Below are 22,117 nucleotides of genomic sequence, written 5' to 3' on the forward strand. Positions count from 1 at the left end.
GCAAAACAATCAAAAAATGTTTGCGGTAGTGTCTAAATGTTGTTTTTGTCTGGCATTTCAAACTTTTTTTAGTTTTCAAGCTCATATTTTACGGCAAATTCGAATTTTTGGATTTTACATTTTTCATTATTTCCTCCATATCGTAGGACATAAAACACACATCAGAAATTAGGAAAGACTCAACATGAAAACCCTTATTGCGAACAATCAAAAAATGTTCGCGGTAGTGTCTAAATGTTGTTTTTGTCTGACATTTCAAGCTTTTTTTAGTTTTAAAGTTCATATTTTACGGCAAGTGACAATTACGCCCACAAACATACTTCAGAAATTAGGAATATTTTAACATGTTGTCTTCCAATGATTTCCAAACTTTACCTCTGTCACCCAAATTTGCAAACTTGCCAAGATCGATTACTTGAACCAACCACCGAAACGTTACCGTGACCTTGACTTGGCACCTTTTTTGGTCCCTTTCCCAACCACAACACAACAGGACAGGAAGTAGCCCCGAGAAGCCGGAGCACGGATTACACCGCGCACGCTGGGAGAGGAGCTTTCTGAATTCGGAGACGACGAAGCGGAGAGAGAGTGTAGTAGGTCTCTGAGAAGGGAGAGCCGGCTGCCGCTTAATCCCCTAAAGCATCCATACATCGCCTCCCCCTCCCAGTGCTTGTAAAGTGCCAGGAATGTACGGTGTTGTCTTTGGCGTGCGTGCGGAGAATCGCCTCTGGTACGGAGAGGGGAATTTATATTTACAGACGGTGCCCAGAGCATACCGAGCAGCTTTTGAGACTCTTTGAAGAGCGGGGAAGAAGAGAAGCGATTTCTGGAAGGTCTTTTCATTGGTGTCTGATTTATGCGCACAGACCACATAAGAGGCATGCATCAGGTTGTCCCATCAGGCTTCGGTTCATGCTACATGCAAAAACACAATCAGAACACGGGCCTTTGTGACTGGATCTTGAGTAAACAGCTCTCTTTTGTCGGGCTTGTTAAATTTAGAGAGCCTGTTTCAAACGGTGCTCCGGACTGTTTGGGTTTAGCTTGGTTTTTCCGCTTTTGTAAATTGTAAGAAAACACATTGTGAAGAGGAGTTGGAGAGACCACTTCCCGTTTTGTGGCGGCCTGAACTGCACAAAAGCAAGTCCAAAAGTTGAATTATCTTTTTTTCCCAAACCCATATGTTAACATTTTTCGTATTTGTTTCTAATCTCCGACTAAAAACACTCCATAAATTTTTACTTATCGGTTTGTTGTTCAAATTAAAGGCCCTGTATCCGATTTTTTTCTACATATTTGTGCAAAATTTCTTGCCCCAGTGCAGACAGTGTTGGGGAGTAACGGATTACATGTACCGGTGTTACGTAATCAGAGTACAAATTATGAGTAACTGTATTCAGTTACAGTTACTGTTCAGTGAGTGGTAATTGGATTACAGTTACTTTGTTGAAATAAATGGATTACACTGCGTTATTTCCTGTTTTCACATTTTGGGCTAAACCAGGACTAAAACCAGGACTAAATCAGGTCTAAACCAGGTCTAAACAAGGACTAAAACCAGGACTAAACCAAGCCTAAACCAGGACTAAACCAGGACTAAACCAGGCCTAAACCAGGTCTAAACAAGGACTAAAACCAGGACTAAACCAAGTCTAAACCAGGACTAAACCAGGACTAAACCAGGCCTAAACCAGGTCTAAACAAGGGCTAAAACCAGAACTAAACCAGGACTAAACCAGGTCTAAACCAAGACTAAACCAGGACTAAACCAGGTGTAAACAAGGGTTAAAACCAGGACTAAACCAGGACTAAAACCAGGTCTAAACCAGGTGTAAACAAGGACTAAAACCAGGAATAAACCAGGTCTAAACCAGGTCTACACCAGGACTAAACCAGGTCTAAACAATATGACACTAACAGTAGGATGGACATAACTGAAGGCAGCAGGGATCTCATATAAAAAATCATTTCTCTATCATTAATATTTTTAATCTGGTTAAGGAAAGAGCTTTTTATCTACTTTCAGCAGATAAAACATCTTTGTCTGTGCTTCTCTACAGCAAACAGTTTCTTATTCATGGAGACTTGGGCTCAACAGCCAATTTAAAGAGAACAAATATGAATTTTCAGGATGTGGTTGCTACTTTCATGTAGTTTTAAAAACCACAACAATATCAAGTAATCCAAAGTATTCATATTATGTTACTCACCTAAAGTAATTTAATGGATTAAGTTACAAACTACATTTTGGGGTATGTAATCTGTAATCTGTAGGGGAATACATTTTAAAAGTAACCTTCCCAACAGTGAGTACAGATATATTGTTTAAGCAGCTCTTGAAGTTAAAATATTGTAAGTCCGCTGCGTATTGAATGCATTTAATTGGGAAAACTCCGCACTGGTCTCTAAAACTTGTGCTTATAAACTCATCACAGTGAATAATTCGGATGCTCGGAATGCGTAGGGTAAGTGAGGAATAACTTTGGACCTCTGTAAAGTCTTTAAAATGAACTCGTTCTCTTTTTCGGGCAGTAAAACTCAAGTACAAGACTCCGTGTCCATGTGTTGGGGACTGAGCAATGGCGAGAAGGTATTTTACATTGAATCATTTAGCTGAGTCACTGCTCGTAACGACATCATTCCAGACCGAGTTCCCACAATTTTGCGAGGAAATCAGGAACATGAATCACTGGCCATTAGCAGTCGACACAATTGTGAGCTGTCCACTCTCATTCACTGTTTCCCATTAATAGAGACAATGGCGGGTCCCTATAGTCTAATTTTTGCCCCCGTAGTTTAAAAACAAGCTGAAAAAAAGATGGTAATACAAATGATGATATGAACATATAGATGTACCGTATTTTTTGGACTATAAGTCACACTTTTTTTCATGGTTTGGGTGTTTCCTGCAGCTTATACTCCAGTGTGACTTATGTACTAAAATTTTCATGCTGAGAGGCTCTAGTTTTGTGTGTCAGTATCTGCTGCTCCTATTACTCCTGCACCACTGTCACTTGGCTCTACTGCGCATGTCTCCTGCAGAAAGAGCCTCTGTCCTGTCTGTATCATGTCAGTCAAAACCATTACTTCTGTACCACTGAAAATTAAAAATTTAAACAAACTTATAAAGACGACTGAGAAGACTGAACACAAATGCCCCTAAAGAGAAAATCATATTTTGCAGATTACAAGCTGCAAGTAGCAAAATATGCAGCCGAAAACCATAATGGAGCAGCAGAAAGAAGGTTTGGAGTGAGCAAGAAACTTGTGACATCAGGAGGGTGCAGCATGCAACTTTCCTGGAAGTCACTAGATGGATCGACAAAGCCTGGACTTCAGTGACACCAAAACCATCCTATCGGGAGTCGGAAAGGCCGGAATAATTCTAACTGAAGTTCGATGGATTTAGTGATTTGAAGTGAGATGGAGAGTTTCATAAACTTGTTCTGTTGTGTTGTTTATGCTATAGTTATGTGAAGAACTGTTCATACATGACGTTAACAGTCTGTGGTTCTCTGTTCTATTGTTTTTACTAGAATTTGACTTTCAAGAAATGTCGATTCCAGGTCTCTGATTTTATAATAAATTCCCCCGAAAAAGTGCGACTTATAGTTCAAAAAATACAGTAACTATATCTAATTTCTATCACTGTTTTTGTTTTTGTTTTGTTTTGACTAGTAGAGACAATTTCCGGGTTTAAAGGTCCTCTATTGATAAAATAAAACGATTCATACACGTTTCATTGTGTCACCAATCTTAGCATAAACCAGTGAGAAAAAAAGTAAATACTGTCCTAGTATAGTAGTAGAAAAAAAGAAAAGGAAAAATTCAACCTTGATTTCAATACCAAGGAATAGACTCAGTACTCAGTAATGATTATGATACCATGGTGATAATAAAAATCACTGTTTCTTTTGACAATAAAAATGTGATTTTCAACATTAAATCATAGTACTTTTTTATTACCATGTGGTCATATACTTGTTATGATATTTGTTTAAGTATTTATTTCGGTCACAGGTATATTTTGACATTAATTCACAGACCGTCATATTTAACATACACAGACCGAAAAGGTGCAGGCTGAAGCTTAAGCTTATTATGCCTTTTACCCTTTATTCCTTTATCAGAGCGTCATCTTAACACCAGTTCATCTTCATAAATACAACAAGAAGAAATAAACAAATCAGAAACAGTACAACAAAGTACTACAGCACAAACTAAGTATCATAATTCATGTATCTGCCCAGAGTTAAACATTTAAACTTCTTTATAACGTGAAAAAGACCTTTTTGATAAACATGGCTGGGCCTCTGAGCTCAAATTGGCTCTTTCGGATTTTGAACATGTTCTGTAAAGATTATTGTTTACTTTGAGTATAAAGGTCGACTAAATCATAACATTTCAGAGTTTGAAGGTTTATACATAACGACACAGTCACAGCAACTACAACGAGAATACCAAAGAGCGACATTTTACCAAAAAAAAAAAAAAAAAAGTCCATAAATTGAAACTCATTCCGGGACAGAAACCGTATCCCTCGGAGCCCGCCCATGGATAAGGATAAGGACAGTTCCTGGTCCCGGCTCGCGTGCTGCTATAGACCCTGACAGTAAAGCAAAGGCGTTCAGGCTCTGGTCAATAGGCCTTTACTGTAAGCTTGTTGCTCACAGGTCTTCTCGAGTGTCAGGAAAAACATTATTGACGTGCTGTTACAAAATGTTACAGTAGATGACACCTGATAGAGCCCATTTCTTCTCATCTCGGACTTGGGGGCGTTCAGAGTGAGATCCAGGGCGTGTGTGGTGGCTTCGGAGGTGGTCAGGGCAGGGAGGAGTTTCTTGAAAATGAATAAGACAATCTAGAGTTTCTTGAAATAAGACTGAGAACAGAGTGAAGTTGTAGGAATTTGACAAGAGGCTAAAATCAATCAAACTGTCAGAGGTAAATAATGTAGTACTGTAAGTATTAGTAACTTAGTATTGTTTTTGTTTTGTTTTTTGATACAACAGTGGTTTTCAATAAATGAGGCCCTAACTAGAACCAGGACTAAAACTAAGACTAAAACCAGGCCTAAACCAGGACTAAAACTAGGGCTAAACCAGGACTAGACCAGGACTAAACCAGGACTAAAATCAGGACTAAACCAGGACTAAAATCTGGTCTAAATTAGGTCTAAACTAGGTTTAATCCAAGACTAAAACCAGAACTAATTCAGAACTAAAATTAAGTCTAAACCAGGTCTAAACCAGGTCTAATACCAGGTTTAAACCAGGACTGAAATCAGGTCTAAACCAGGACTAAACCAGGACTAAACCAGAACTAAAAGCAGGACTAAACCGGTCTAAAATCAGACCTAAACCAGGTCTAAACCAGATCTAAAACCAGGTGTAAACCAGGACTAAAAAGAGGACTAAACCAGGATTAAAACCAGGACTAAACCAGGTTTAAACCAGAACTAAACCAGGTCTAACCAGGACTAAACCAGGACTGAAATTGTATAGTTAATTTTACTGATTCAGTTCTTCACATTATTGTTTACCTCTGTCTACTTATCTCCTTTGTGGTTTGTTTAAGAAGAACCCTGCGTCATTAAAAAGTTATTACCCACTCCCGCTAATCATTTTAACCATTTTAACCCCGGCGCTCTTCATCAAATCCTTTCTTTTTTTTTCCACATTGTCTCCTTGTGCCGACCTGCTGAGTACAACACTCCAACCATCAGGCCAAAGGATTCTCCGGGTCTTTAAACTAAGAGTCCGGGGCAAGGAGTTAAACCCTAAAAGAGAGGAGGGCGAAGGAGGTCCCGGCTTGAATGTGGTCATCCCTGCATAACCCGGGCCAAACCACCCACCGCCCCATCGCCCCCCACCCACGCCCCCCCCCCTTCTCCAGCCCCCGACACCCCCCCCCCCCTCGATCTCCCCGTCCACATCCCACTCGGCTCGAAGGAACCACGGCGGCGTAAGAGGCTCATTTAGGCCCACAGAAAGAGAAAAGAAAGGCAAAGGAAATCTCTTTCTCAGGAAGATTAGTGGCTGTCCCTTTGGAGTAGGCCTTTGGAAACAGGGCGGGTGATGGTGGTGGGTCGAGGGTAGTTCTTTTTCTTTTTTTTTCTTTTTTAACTATTTTTCTCCGGGACATTTTTCTCTGCCGGCGAAGGGGGCATGACCCGTTCCAGAGCGCCCTCCAGAGAAAGGACCCAGTGGCCGGTGCGTGGACCCCCGTACGGGCTTTCAGACCCAGCCTTGACGGGGCGTGATTAACACAGGCTTCTTATCGAAAGTCTCAGCAAGAGTAATTACAGGGGACTTTTCGGCGCTATCTATGTGCAGCTGCGGTTCTCAAGATGTGGGGCGGGGAACGCTGATGGTACTCGGTCCAATCTGGAGGGTTTATAGATGTTGTTGTTGTAGTAAAATATAGGATATTTTCTTAATATTTGTCCTTAGTCCTGGTTTACTTTGGGTTTAGTCCTGGTGTAGTGATATGTTACAATAGATTTCAGCTGGTTTATCTTAAATGTAAAAATTCAACTTTCTAGGATTTTTTTTATTCTACAAAAACAAGCAGGAGGACGTCAAATACGAGTCAGGTTTGTGAAGATGCAAGCCTGCTCACACTAATGATGTATGACTTTCTGCGTCTTCCCGTGCAATAAAATGGCAAAAATGAAATAAAAAATGTTGCTCATGTTTTTATTTCAGTTTCTTTTGGCTAAAATGACAGATTCTGTTCTAGTTTAACAAAGGCCCAGACCAGTTTAATCCTGGTTCAGATTAGTTCAATGTCAGATTTTGCTTTTCTTTATCAATCCGTGTGTCATCCGTTCATTTGTTTTTCAAAATAAAAACAAAACAAAAAGAAAGAAAATGAAAAAGCAGCTATTTTCTTCATTATTTGTCTCCAAAACCAAAATGAAAAAAACTGATTACGATTTGTTTTTTCAGTTTTTGATTTTATTTCCCGTTTTGCGCTGCATACGGACTCAACCAGGACTGAACCAGGACTAAACTGGTCTCAGTCCTGGTCTTAGTCCTGTTCTCAGTCCTGATCTGGTCCCAGTCTCAGTCCCAGTCCCGGTCCTGGTCCCAGTCTCGGTCTGGTCCCGGTCTGTTCCCGGTCTCATTCCCGGTCTGGTCTCGGTCTGGTCCCATTCTCAGTCCCTGTCTGAGTCCTGGTCTGGTCCCGGTGTCAGTCCTGGTTCAGTCCTGGTTCAGTCCAGGTTTAGACCTGGTTTAGACCTGGTTTAATCCTGGTATAGTCCTGGTTCAGTCCTGGTTCAGGCCTGGTTCAGTCCGTATGCGGCTCAAAAGTTCGGCATCACAGTTTAAGTCACGAAAACGGGAAACGGTCGTTATCCATTTTTCCATTTTGGTTTTGGAGACAAATAATGAAGAAAATAGTTTTGTTTTGTTTTTTTCTTATTTTGGTTTTATTTTGAAAAGCAAATGAACGAAGGATACACGTATTTTAATCTCTCCTTGTTTCTTCATTATATTGTTTTTGTTCTGGTTTAGTCAAGTCTTTTGTGTAACTACAGACTTAGAAAAACAAACAATTTTAAGACATTTCATGAAAAGTTCGAGAAACCCTGAGAAAATCTATACGTCGACAACCGTTTTTTTTCCTCGTCTCAAATAGCAGCCGAGTTGATTTAAAGCCTAATCCAACTTCTTCTCCTTAAGCTCAAAGCAAGCAGAGCGAGTGTTGACAAAGGTGAGGGGGGATTCCTCACGGTGCCTCCTCTTAGATAAATCAAAGCTGCGTATGAATATCTGCGGACAATACGTTTCTTATGGTCCACATCAGTCTCTGCCAGCAAAGTTCACAAACTGCGGACAGAAAGCAAAAAGAACGATGGCCTCCTTAAAGTTAAATAATCCGAGGCTGTCTGCTCCACTGGCCTAGTACGGTCAACGAGGAAAATGAGCGATGATGGAAAAAGGTTGTAAACTTTCTTCTTTGAATATAATAAGGAACGTAAAACAACAACATGACGGCAGGTTTGGCGAACGTGTCTCTCTTTGAACGTTGAATTTACATATAGCCGAGCCGGAGCTGCATCCATCACTCGTTTTGAAATGGCGAGATGTTTTACTACCGACGTGCGGGTGGGGGCGGGGAGCTAATCTCGACACATGTTCGCCGACATGGTAAAGCACATGCCAGGCGCAGACTCGTAAATCCTGGGTCTCGGAGTCTGGTTGCAAAAGGGCAAAGATGGTGGATGTTTTTTGTTTTTTTTTTACGTCTTGAGACAGATGCAGGATGTCGGAGCAAACGCCAACACTCATTTAAAACCATTAACAAGACCTCGAGAATACTCTGGCGTGACCGGGGCCTCTCAAAAATACTCAAGAAGAAGCAAAAGTGTCACATGAAAAAGCCACTTAAGTAAAAATATTAAAGTACCTGTTTTAAAATGTACATAAAGAGTAAAAAGTAAAAGTATTTCAATCAGATTTTGATAATAATAAAGCTTCAAATGCAGTAATTTTGATCAGAGGCGGTTCTTGGTTACTTGGACTCGAGTCAGACTTGAGTCACTTTTTTAAGGACTTGAGATTTGACTTGATAAAATAGACAAAGACTTGGGACTCGACTTGGACTTGAAGGTCAATGACCTGGGAGTAATATGCAGTACAATAAAGTCAAAGAGAGGGAACTACACAGAACACGATCCTTCCATTTCAGTTCAGACACACGGCAAAAAACTGCATTTTAAAATCTTAATTCTTTCTGTTCTGATGTTTAATGATTCATACTAAGATCTTGTCAAGACATTTAAAAAGAAAAAAATCAACTCTTATATAAATACTCATGTATAAATATACCATGGCTTTATTTGGTGCTTTGGTTTAAAGACTTGAAATGACTTGAAGCTCAAAGCAGACAACATGGACTTGACTTGGATTTATGGGCCAGTGACTCGAAAGTCGACTTGGACTTGCCTGTATTTGACTTGGGACTTGACTCGGACTTGAGGTCAAAGACTTGAGACTTTCTTGAGACTTGCAAAACATCGACTTGGTCCCACCTCTGGGTGCTACATTTAGGCAAAAGTAGGCGGCTGCTTAGGGCCCCCAAACCTGGAGGGGCCCCCAACCATTTGCCCTGAGTGCCACTAATTTAGCAACTTGATTTTCTCTCAATATGACATTAAATAAGTAGTTTACTTTTAAACAATAATCATAAGAAAAATAATAATCATCATATGTAATGGATGTAAACAAAAATGTGATTGTACTTGCAAAAAATAAAACTATTTTCAGTTATTCTTTTTCTTCTTTTATATTCTATTATCTGGTTATTTAGTAGGACAAGTTTCCAATCCACCATAATTCAAATAAATAAAGATGTGCATGTCTCAAGACCAATGGGGAAAAACAAACAATATATATATTTTTTTTTTTTTTTTAAAGAAGAAGAAGAAAAACGGTGCATTATAGTGAGGACCCCAAACTTAAGTTCGCCCAGGGCCCCCAAACTGCAAACTCCACCACTGATTTTGATAAAGATTTGTGTTGAATTTTGTTCAACAAAAACAACTGAATCATTTTTTTTTTCCTAGTTGTTTTTAGTTGTATATTTTTCTTTGCTCAAACAATGAACTTGTTAAAAATAAAACTTTCACTTTTCAGTCCTGTTCAAAATGAAGTGGAGTAGAAAGTACAGATACCTGCTCTCAAATGTCGTGAAGTAAAAGTAAAAATTGTCCACTTTAAAGCTGCACTATGTAACTTTTTGGTTGGGAGTCCATCACCTGCTTGTTTTTACTGTATGGATATGTCACTGCTCTGCTTAGAATGTTCCACAGTATGACTTTAAACAGCTCTACCTTACGTTTATTTAATTACAGGGTGTTTTATCACTCAAAAATAAGTACACAAACAGGCTGTGAGTGGGGTCGCCTCTCCACAGATCTGACCCGTAACTTGGTCTGGTTTGGTCTCCAAGAAGATAGAAAGGTTTAATATCATTCTGTGAAACTTGACAGACAAAGTAATAACATCTCGACCCTAAAAAGTTACACAATGCACCTTTAAAATGGACTTAAGTAAAGTACAGGTGTCTAAACTGTATACTTAAGTACGGTATTTTACTACTTTTACTTTATTGACCGTTCGCACCCTCGCTGCAGTATACCTCCTGCTATCGGCTTACTCGCAGATGGGAGTTCAAAAAGCCATGTGTTTTTGGAAGGAGTGGAAAAAGTTATGGAGTCCGCAGCCAGCTGACACATCGGATTAAGCCGGACAAGATGTTCTCAGGATGTTTCGTCTTAGGTTACGCTATTGTCTTTTTACGGGTTTCTGCGAACAACAAAGTGCTTATTTTCAGGGACTAACTTTTTACGAGGTTTCTGCATTGTCTTGATTAAGTCGTTATTGAATTTGAAACAGTATTTATTTCATTTGAAGTACTTTAACTTTTACTTACTGTACTCTGTGTGTATGTGTGTAAACTTAGACGCTGATTTTTGGGTTTCTGAAATTTCATGTTTTGAAAATGTGGGCTTAATTAAAGAGTAATTGTACCCGATAACCAGTTTTTCCCACTCATTAAAGCTGCACTACTTCACTTTTTCTGTTGTGTGTTGTGTGTTTCCATGGAGATATTAATGATTTGCCTGGAATGTCCCATAGCGTGGCATTAAACTGTTTTTTTTATTGCTTACCTTGGAAATACATGTGGTCTTTTACTGTTCGCCTCTCCATAGATCTGACCTGTAACTCAGCCTAGAGGCGTCTTGACTAAGATACTTGTCTCCATGGAGATAGATAGATAGTTTTAATGCCATACTTTGGAACTTTGCAGGTACAGGAATAACATTAAATCATCGGGGTAGTGGAAGAAGTACTCGATTTTGTTACTTAAGTAAAAGTACAGATACTGAAGTAAGAATATTCTAGTAAAAGCAAAAGTATCACATGAAAAATCTAGTAAAATTAAAAAGTATTAAAGTTTTAAAATGTACTTAAAGAGTAAAAAGTAGGGATGTAACGATATCCAAATCTCTCGATACGATATTATCACGATGTGCATCTCACGGTACGATATTTATTGCGATATTTTGGACAGAGGACACTTTCAAAATACCCTGACAAGATTTTGGTGTGAATTATTTCCGTAATAATCTCAAGAATTCAAGTAAAAAACATATTTCTTCATGTTGTCTGCACTGAAATGAATCATGGGAGATGTAGTTCCTGAATGTTTATAAGCTGCTACTACTATAAAACCATGCATGTGTAATGATATCCAAATCTCTCGATACGATATTATCACAATGTGCATCTCACGGTACGATATTTATTGCGATATTTTGGAGAATGGACACGTTTTTGCTTTTAAAATACCCCGACAAGAATTTGATGTGAATTATTTCCATCATAATCCCAAGAATTCAGTAAAAAACATATTTCTTCATGTTGTCTGCGCTGAAATGAATCATGGGATATGTAGTTCCCAATGTTTATAAACTGTTACTACTATAAAACCATGCATTTAAGCAAAGGAACTTGTAATTCGATATATATTTTGATGCACCATGATATTATTGTGAGACTTTTGACGATACGATATTACGATATTTCGGTTATTGTTACACCTGTAGTAAAAAGTAAAAGTATTTCGTGCAGATTTTGATAATAATAGGTTATTTTCCTGCTGTTGTTGCTGCTGTTTTTATTTGTATTTTTTTGTTTGCTCAAATCAAAGTGTTCAAAATAAACCAATAAATTACTCCATAATGAACCGACAACTAACAGAATTTAAGGCTTACACTTCACTACAATGTAATAGTTACCGTCTCCATGTAGCTGGTCCAGTTAACTTTGTTTTTAGGACATTTCTGCTTAACAAACACTATTGTCCTTTGTTGATTCTACTTTCCAAGTTTGAAGATTACAAGTGGCCTTTGCAGGACTTGGCATGATGTATTCCAAAACAAATATTACCAAGATTTATTCAGGGGCGCCCCACATTTCTGCCTGCATACTAATGTACCCGAGTCAAAGAGGGAAGACTCCAAGAGAAAAACAAAGCCTGATCTTAAACTTAACGCTGTGCTTATGTCCTACTTTAGACTCCCTTGGGTGGAATGGTGGTCTTTCAATGGCAGGCCACCAAGCCCTTCATTAATCTCTAACACCAGCGCTCCTGTGGTGGACGCTGCACACGAAGCCAAGGCTGCTATCCGGAGGGGCTGCAGTGTCCACCCAGTCTCCGTTAGTAATTCATACGCTCGTTAGAAGGAGTTTTCATCACACATTCACTTACAAAAACATGAGCTCTCATCTTTTAATTACAAGGCCTTTATGGGAGCGCTCACCCAGCACCCACTGCGCGCAAGGTTACCGTGACAGCCCCCAGCCAACGCCATACACAATGGTCAGAAGTGTGTAAACGGATCAATTATTCAAGACGGTGGCAAGTGCAATATTTTCTTCTCTTTCTGGTTTGGAGGAACTTGTCGGGTCTTTGTAGTGCTGCCAGTCAGGCCAAACACAAACGTCCTACTTTCTCGAACGCATCCCTAAACAATTAATACACCAGGCTCCTCTTGTGGCAGGCCACCAAGCCCATCATTAAGCGCGAGCACCACTAACGCCACAATGTCAGATGACGTCTTGTTAGCATTTCAAAAGTGCGGCGCCCCCTCCCTCTCAGCGAGCTCTTTCCACACGGCCTCTGATACGCGACGTCGTCCACTGGCTTTTTTAGTAATTCATGAAATTTACACTCGGGAGGTGAGAACAAGGTCCTTCGGCCTCATTACAGCATTTTTTCATCAGACATTCTCTGACATGTACGAGCTCCGTCTCAGGGTCTAACTCTTTTTATGTACCACCCAGATTCACATGTGTGGAGCCTGGCGATGAAGAGGAGCTACACAGTCAACAGCTTCAGTGAGAAATAACACAACTGCAGGAAACGCTAGGACTACGAACGTGCGCAAACCAAATAAAGACACTACGGAAACTCTTCTAGTTTTCACAGTCGTTCTTAAATTTTCAGAAAAACAGTGTTCGATTTCACAAACTTATAATCAGTGTTGGGAAGGTGACTTTTAAAATGTATTCCCCTACAGATTACAGATTACATACCCCAAAATGTAGTTTGTAACGTAATCCATTAAATTACTTTCGGTGAGTAACGTAATCTGAATACTTTGGATTACTTGATATTGTCATGTTTTTTAAAACTACATGAAAGTAGCAACCACATCCTGAAAATTCATGTTTGTTCTCTTTAAATTGTCTGTTGAGCCCAAGTCTCCATGAACAGACTTTTGTTTTACTGTAGAGAAGCAAAGACGAAGATCTTAAACATAAGAAGTTTTGTGAGCATAAAGAAAATAAAAAGCCCAGTCTTTCCTTATCCATATTAAAAATATTATTGATAGAAAAATTAATTTATATGAGATCACTGCTGCCTTAAATTATGTCCATCTACTGTTATGTGTCATATTGTTTAGACCTGGTTTAGTCCTGGTTTTTAGTTCTAGTTTAGACCTGGTTTAGTTCTAGTTTAGACCTGGTTTATACCTGGTTTTAGTCCTGGTTTAGTCCTGGTTTAGATTTGGTTTAGATCCTGGTTTAGTCCTGGCTTAGTCCTGGTTTTAGTCCTGGTTTAGTCCTAGTTTAGACCTGGTTTAGACCTGGTTTAGTCCTAGTTTAGACCTGGTTTAGACCTGGTTTAGATCTGGTTTAGTCCTGGTTTTAGTCCTGGTTTTAGTCCTGGTTTAGCCCAAAATGTGAAAACAGGAAAATACCGCCATGTAATCCATTTATTTCAACAAAGTAACTGTAATCCAATTACCACTCACTGAAACAGTAACTGTAACTGAATACAGTTACTCATAATTTGTACTCTGATTACGTAACTCCGGTACATGTAATCCGTTACTCTCCAACACTGCTTATAATAAAGTTGAGTTTGAAATATTGGTGCACCTTCAAGTTTTAGACTGTTTTGTTTGTTTTAATAAATACTACGCACATAGTTTATCCAACACTTGGCAAGACATTAAAAAACACATTAAAAATTAAATTCTATAGGCAAATACAGAGCTCTAGAATGGTTTAAAGACATATTTTTTACTACACAGAGAGACAAAAAGATAATAACGTAGATTCGTTTTGGGTAAATATTGATTATTTTGAAGGAAAAAGGTGTAGAAACTGGAACAGAGTTTACAGAGTTACAGAGTAAACAGTTTTTGTTTCTTGCTATCTTTTTCGCTGCGTATTTAGAATTTATTTTGCCTTTTATATTTTTTTTTTGTTCTTTGTTATTATAATATATTGTGATGATGAGCTACTGTGTCCAAATAATTTCCCTTGTACATCAATACAATCTGTCTAAGTCTAAGTCTTACTCAAAAGAACTGCTGTACTAAAGTCATGAGTACTGTTATTATTATTATTGTTTTTTTTTTTTCTCTGTGTTGTCTTAACTTAACTTATTGCTCAAGTTGTGGCTTGTTTTTGGCCGTATTCTTGGGCATCATCATTTGTAAATAAGTTTGGACATTCGTAAGTGATTTTGCCTCTGCCTAAACCCCTTCCATCACAGTTTTATGTCAAATGTTTGTCACATCTATTAAGTACATGATTAAGTACATGACTGAAGAAAATAAACTACTACTACTACTGCAACAACTACCTTTAAGTGTGTAGATTTTGAAAAAAGGAAAATTTAGGAAAGATTTATTCATGGAGCGATATATACGATACAAAGATTATATCAAAATAAAAGCTCAATTATTATAAGCATTAAAAGGCTTATTTCATGTGTACATTTTTAGTTGAGAAGTAAAACCTACTCAGATTAAGAAATACATTTAATAAAGGTCCAATATTACACAAAATTGACTTTTAGGATGTGTTATTATTAGGGATGTAGCAATAACCAATATATCGTCATATGGTATTAACAGAAGTCTCTCAATAACATCATGGGCCATCAAAATATATATCGAATTAAAAGTCACTTTGCTTAAATTCATTGTTTTTGTGCAGCAACAGCTAAAAGAAACAGAGAACTACATAGACCATGATCCTCTGCTCCGTTTCAGTCCAGTGAAATTACTTATTAAGCACTTTTAAAGCTTAACTCTTTGGTTTATGACAGAACCAAAGGCTTGTCAAGACATTTCTAAAGGAACAAGTATTATATTCACAATTCTGTTTCAACTTCTAATAAATATCGTACCGTGAGATGCATATCGTGAAAATATCGTACCAAGGAATTTGGATATCGTTACATCCCTAGTTATTATGCGATGACCTCATGAAAAACATCCCTGGAGTTGTGTTTTGTGTTTAATTATTAGTCTGTCTACATCCACAAAACTCGAAATGCTCCGTTCCACCTTGTGATGTCATGGTAGTTTTTAAGTTTTAGTTGTAGTTTTCGATGGCTGAAATTATCCAAAAGATTCCAGTGAAGGTGTATGGAGTTTTAAAACACAGTGGAGCAACTCTGGATAAGTTTTTGATAAGAAAACAACATTATAACAGATTAGAAAATAGCGTAAAATGGGCCCTTTAATTAAATATTTGGTAACATTTGTTCATTTTGTGCTCTGTGCTGGGACGTGACCTGGAGATGTTTGACTATTTTGAATCCGTTTGCTCTTTAATCAAACCTACCATCGGAAATTAGAATCAGAAACTGTCTTACCTCTGTTGAGTGTTGTTGGCGACGGTTTCTTGGGGAGCTCGGAGAAGCTGCTTCCATCCAGCGCTGACGTCTTACACTCCTTCTTCTCTGTGGCTGTGGGAGCTGTGGTCTCCATGATGCCTGACCGCTCTTTGGTGTAGCCTGCGAAGAGCCAAAAGGAAAACTGTTATCACACTTTGCCTTTAAGATGCTAATGTGGGAGCCAGGTGTTAAAAACTTCCCATTTGGGTGTTTTGACAAAGGCCTTGTGGTGGGTTTTGTCCTTTCGAAGTGCTACCACAGTTTTACCTTTCACAAAATAAACAGCTTTTAAAGACAATTTTCTTTACATTTGTTAATATGACATAAACTAAAACCATTCTTCTATACTAGGGGGTTAAATTTGTCACGAAAAACTTAAAAATGAATTAAAATAAATAAATAAAATCAAAATCTTCAATGGACTTAAAGGTTGTATAGAGGATTTTCCAAGGAACGAGAAATCCAGCGACTGTTTGTCCTTTTTCAAATGTTGCGCATGCGTGAAACCACCCCCCCTCCCCTACAGCTCCCTACGTAGAAACGCCTTCTCCCGCCTCCTCTTACGCCAGAAACAGGTTTGTTTACAGCCGGTGCACTGCACATGACTTGTAAACAACTAACTACAGTGTTGGTTAGGCAAGGCGGAGAAGTGAGGAGCGGGGGGAGCGGGTGCGCGGACATTTCGTGCGCGGACGAGAAGTGAGGAGCAGGGAGAAGAGCGGAGCAGGGAGAGGAGAGAGGAGAGGGGAGCGGTGCGCGGAGATTCCGTGCCCGGAGAACTGAGGAGCAGGGGGAAGAGCGGATCGGGCAGCGGGGACAGGAAAGGGGTGCAGAGAAGGTTGCGCGGAGATTCCGTGCGAATGAACTAGCTACAACACGCAGCAGCAAGCGGACTCTTTCTTTGCCTTGAAAATTACGTTTTCAGACATAGGATATCGCTTTCGTGTCCTGAAAAACGTTTGTCTAGCTCTTGGAAATAAAGTACGTTTTCATAATAAGCAGAAGTGACCTGTCCAGGAGTAATTTGGCGACCAATGCGTCAGTCTTTAGACCCTGCGTCTGCTTCAGTCGCGCCATCGCTGGAATGAATCTTCAAGAATGACCTTAGTTTAGCTTCGCTGCTTTTCCCCTTGTCTTCTTCTTTCAGCGACCTCAAAAACGGACTTTCTTTTGCGGCTAACTGCTCCTGGATTCTTGTCTGCCATTGCAACAAACTTTGTGCGAACTGCGAGGAAGATATAGGTCAAAAAAAGCCGCTAAGAACTGTTGCGTTGGTGGAGTAAACAGCGTCTGTGCGGCTTGCGTCTGCGTGACAGGCGTACGTAAACCACGTACCGGCGGCGCGCAGGCAAGTCAGTTACGCTAGAAACTTAGGGAGATTGATTGACAGCCTGTCAGCTAACAGATAACGAGGCAGTGTCGTTATCTATTGGCAAATGTTTAGCTGGCCCCACCACGTCCAGAGTTGATGAATTTTTATTCTCTTTTTTTTTGGTCATCATAATTACAAGGCTACTGCACCTCTATAATGCTATCATTGACAATTTGAAACAAAACAAACAAAAAAAAATCCTCCATACAACCTTTAATCCAATATATAAAGAAAATGTTTTTTAAAGAAAGTTTCAGTACATACTAACACTTAAAGACGCACTGTGTAACTTTTCGATTGAGGGTCTGTCACCTGCTTGTTTCTATGGATATGTCATTGCTCTGCCTGGAATGTTCCGCAATATGACATTAAACAAATCTACTTTACATTTATTCAATTACAGGTGGTTTTACAGCTCAAAAAAACCTAGAAAAACACATTCTGACTGGGAACGGGGTCGCCTCTCCACAGATCTGACCTGTAACTCGGCCTGGGTTGGTCTCCATGACGACAGAAAGGCAAATGCCGTATTGTAAAACATTCCAAAAAGTTACGCAATGCACTTTAATGAAGGCGTTAAGAGTTAAGAGTATTAATTAGACGTTACTGAACTTTAATAACTCTTAATAAACTATTTATTAATCATGAATTCATTAGTTCATGCTTTATTAAGGCATTAATACGTGTAGTTTTTATAAAGTTTTACCATTTTTAATCAGTTTTTAGTAAATTAAAGGTGCACTATGCAACTTTCTAGTGGCACTGTGGCATTAAATGTAATCACCTCACATTTAATTTTTATGTATTTATTGCTGGGAAAGACGCTTTGAAACGCATGATCTGGCTTGTAATGTGGCCTAGAGGCATCACCTGCTTGTTTCCGTGGAAATAGATATGTTTAATGTCATACTGTGGAGCATTTCGGGCACAAAAACAGCATCTCAGACTCTTCAGTTGCAAATTATACAGTGCACCTTTAAAGAAATACAGAAAAAAAATCCACACAATGCATTTTGATTGTACAATTCAAGCATCAAAAACCTTTAAAAACACGACTTTATTCCACATATTCTGATCCAAAGCAGCACACAAATCTCTCACAGAGGCAGCATGCTCACAGCACGACTATTCCAATTGTAAATACACTCGGCCTTTAGCTTTTAGCCTGTGTCCTGAGTCAATAGCTCCGTGAAAGGCTCCATGGCCTGGCAGCGAGCCACTTGTTTAACTTGGTGAGAACTACAAGATCATCCCCGGCGCAGAGCAAACACGCCCTGGGTCTGCGGCAGGAGGAGACAAACCCCATTCCACAACCTCCAGTGAAGCGGCGGTCATCTCACCTCAGACTAAACTCAGACTCTTGTGAGAAACAGGCCGGGATGTGTCAGCATGTGTCTGCGAATGGAGCAGTGTGAAAACAGAAGGCAACGCAGGATTTACGAGCTTTATAGACAGAGGAGGGGATCTCACTGAGTATTTTCTGTCACTATATGTCACTCACGACGTTTACATGAGAACACAGAGCGAGTCTTTGCCCCCAAAACTTGACAGACTCTTGTCCCGGTCCACGTGCAGGTCAGGGAAACAAATATGAAGGGCTAAGAGGCATTCATGGGCATCTAGTAATTTAGCAATAACACACTGGAAAAAAATAATATCTAGGTAAGTTAAAATGACTTAAATTAAGAACATTTGACTTTATTTGAGTCGATTTAACTTGACAAGTCAAATTATCTGCCAATGGAATGAGTGTGTTCTTTTTAATTCAAGCAACATTAGATTTTGTTTCTTATTTTAAGTGCAAAAGTTGTTATTTTTCGTATTTTAAGTGTAGCAAGATGTATTTTCATGTTTTAAATACAAAAAGTCTTGTTCCACTGTCAGATTATTTTACTTGGCAAGTGAAATTTACTCAAAATATGATAAAACTTTCGTAATTCAAGTCATCTCAGCTTGAATAGATTTTGGTTTTTTTTGCACTTAAACTTTGCAGTTATAATTATGAAAAAACATGTGTTATTAGGATGTTTGAGATTATAACTATTACCGTATTTTTCGGACTCTAAGGCGCACTTAAAATCCTAAAAATTATGCGCCTTATGTATTAATTCTGGTTGTGCTTACTGACCTCGAACTGACTTTATGTGGTGCATTGCGCTCAAAAATCTGTCAAAATGTTTTAGTACGACTTTGGTAAACCACGAAGCCGCACCGTTTGATGGATTGTCGGAGTATTATGGCTACCGTAGTCAGGAGCCTCGCGGAGTAAAAAGCGAAGTACAGTTCTGAGTCGACTCACCACACACCGCCGCGGTCGCCTTGTCACAGAAAGAACACATATATTCCACTGAGTCATGTCTTTTAGTTCAACAGAAGCTCAACCACATCAGCACACAAGGAGCGAGCTGTTCTCCACATTCACATTCATAATACACATTCACCAAGACAAGGAGGCAACGCCGGGCGAATTACGTCACGATCTGCCAATGGATCACGGACGCCTGGGCTAAGGGATCAGTCTCAAGGGTCATCCGTTTGTTTTGATTAATGCGCCTTATAATCCGGTGCACCTTATAGTCCAAAAAATACGGTACACCTCAACCACAGTTTCCTGGTTTGCAAGCATTTTTATTAATCGATTTCAAATTGGACTAGGCCAGTTATTTGTTTTTCTTGTGAATGGTCCACTGCCTTCTTAACTACATGTAGACTACACTACATTAAACATATCTGTCTCTGTGAAACCAATCATGCCACTAAGCTGAGTTACATGGCAAAAAGATTTCTCTGGCAACAATGCAAAGGTCTTCAAATTTACATTTTTTTAGTAAAATGGGCAAAAAGGCAGATTTTATTCAGTTCTACGTTAGAAATGGGGTGGCCTTGGTTTTTATTTTGACCCAGTTTGACTTGTAAATGTGCATTTTTTTAAACTTAACTTCATGGAAATATAAAACATAATTATCAAATGCTGCATCATTTTCTCATACCGTGAAGCCTTGGTACACAACTTTCCCAATTACACTCTGAAAAATGAGATATTTGTTCTTCTCACTGTCTCGTAAAGTCAGGGCTGCTCTCTGGTTTCATGATGTCAGGTCTTGAGGCGTACATGTGTTGTTTGTGCTCGGAGACGTGTCTGTCTTATGTCATGTGTTAAAACTCATTACTGCATTTTAAGACATAGATTTTCCATTGCGTTATGATTCCCATAAAAAGATGAGTCATACAAAAAGATGTTCTCACTCTAGACCAGTGAGGTACAGCATCGGGCACTGCTGGGGCATCTCATTTAAGTAGCAAATACAAAACAATTAACGTTTGAATCATTTCATAGGTAATGGTATAGTGCAGAATACAAAGAAAGTTATTTTTGTGATTTATGCTTAAATTTGAAAAGTATTTACTGTATTTTTCAGACTGTAAATCGCACTTTTTTCATGGTTTGGGTGGTCCTCTGACTTATATATCAAAATTTTCACACTGTACCACTGTCACTTCACTCTACTGCGCATGTCTCCTGCAGAAAGAGCCTCTGTCCTGTCTGTATCATGTCAGTCGATCGCACCATTACTTCTGTACCACTGAACAATTTAAAATTTAAACAAACTTATAAAGACAACCAAAACCATCCTGTCGGGATTCAGAAAGGCTGGAATAATTCTAACTGGAACTGATGCTGAGTCTGAGGACAGCTACACAGAAGAAGAAGAGGCACTTCGTTTACCTCTGGAGGTCGTGGAGCTGAAGAATTGAATGGATTTAGTGATTTGGAGTGAGATGGAGAGTTTGTTAAATTTGTTCTGTACTGTTGTTTATATTATAGTTATCTGAAGAACTGTTCATATGTGACGTTAACAGTCTGTTGCTTTCTGTTCTGTTGTTGTTACTGTAACTTGCCATTCAAGACAAAATATTGTTCCTGGTCTCAGATTTTATAAAATAAATTACCCTCAAAAACTGTGACTTATAGTCTGGTGCGACTTATATATGTTTTTTTCTTACGCATTTTTTGGCTTGTGCGACTTATATTCCACAGCGACTCATAGTCTGAAAAATACAGTAAGTATTCTAACGCATATTAAACTACGGAGTTAAAGAAAGTTTAATTTAAAGGCACTTCTCACTCTCGACCAATGAAATACAGGATTGGGCACAGCTGGAGCCTCCAAATAAAGTAGCAGATACAATACAATTAACCTTTTGACAATAATTTGACAAGAGAATTTGAGATATTGTGAGGGCCTCTGATATTATTGTGAGACTTTTGACGATACGATATCACGATATATTTTAGTTATTGATACATCCCTAATAATAAGGTAAATGAGGAATAACTTTGGACCACTGTGAACTGTTTAAAATTTCAGGTTCAGGTTCAAGTTTAAGACAAAAAAATCAGGGGCTGTTCCTTTCATTGAAGAAGTAAAAACATTTATAAGTGTTCTACAAACTTCTTCATATCTTTGGCTTTTTAAAATGTTAAAACAGATCTTACATGGTCATAAATGTTATCAGCGCGTTGCAGCCAGGTGCGGAAATCCTGACATATTCCTCTGAAAAATGCACAGATACAGACGCGAGGTTTTGGGCATCTTAATGAAGAGTCCAGCTTTCTTTTATCTTCTGGACACCTGTCGGAATCTCTATTAAAGTCCAAACGAGTAAAACTTTACACGAATGGTCAGCAGTCCAGACTCTCGTAAAATTACTTGGACCGAGCGCAAAAGAAACATCCTGATAATACAATGAGGTAAGTCGTTTTCACCGGAGACACGAAAATAAGTGTTTTATAGTTTGAAAGATAAAAGAAAAACTAAATCATAATAAAATACTTTCTTTTAAACTTTCTTCCACAGGGAACAAAATTTGCCTTAATACATTTGGTGCTCCACATTGTAACTTTTCCGGTGGAAGAGTGGTCTACTCATTGGACGTGTAGATGCTATTGCTTTGACAGGAATGTTCCACAGTATGGCATTAAATTTATCAAACTCTGTTCAGACAAGCAGATGACTTCACCAGGCCAGG

General features: G+C 38.9%; 1 protein-coding gene across 1 annotated transcript in view; it reads right to left on the reverse strand.

Annotated features, from left to right (window-relative positions):
* The window catches only part of gli2a (GLI family zinc finger 2a), a 210,261-nt gene that overhangs the window by 151,843 nt on the left and 36,301 nt on the right, over nt 1-22,117 (reverse strand). The window contains 1 exon segment of the mRNA XM_055152490.1: nt 15,694-15,834. Coding sequence (XP_055008465.1) covers nt 15,694-15,808 — 115 coding nt within the window. The 5' untranslated portion in view covers nt 15,809-15,834.

This window comes from Boleophthalmus pectinirostris, unplaced genomic scaffold (assembly GCF_026225935.1).
Source record: "Boleophthalmus pectinirostris isolate CB_2022bp ecotype Guang Dong unplaced genomic scaffold, ASM2622593v1 HiC_scaffold_1, whole genome shotgun sequence".
Taxonomy (NCBI): domain Eukaryota; kingdom Metazoa; phylum Chordata; class Actinopteri; order Gobiiformes; family Gobiidae; genus Boleophthalmus; species Boleophthalmus pectinirostris.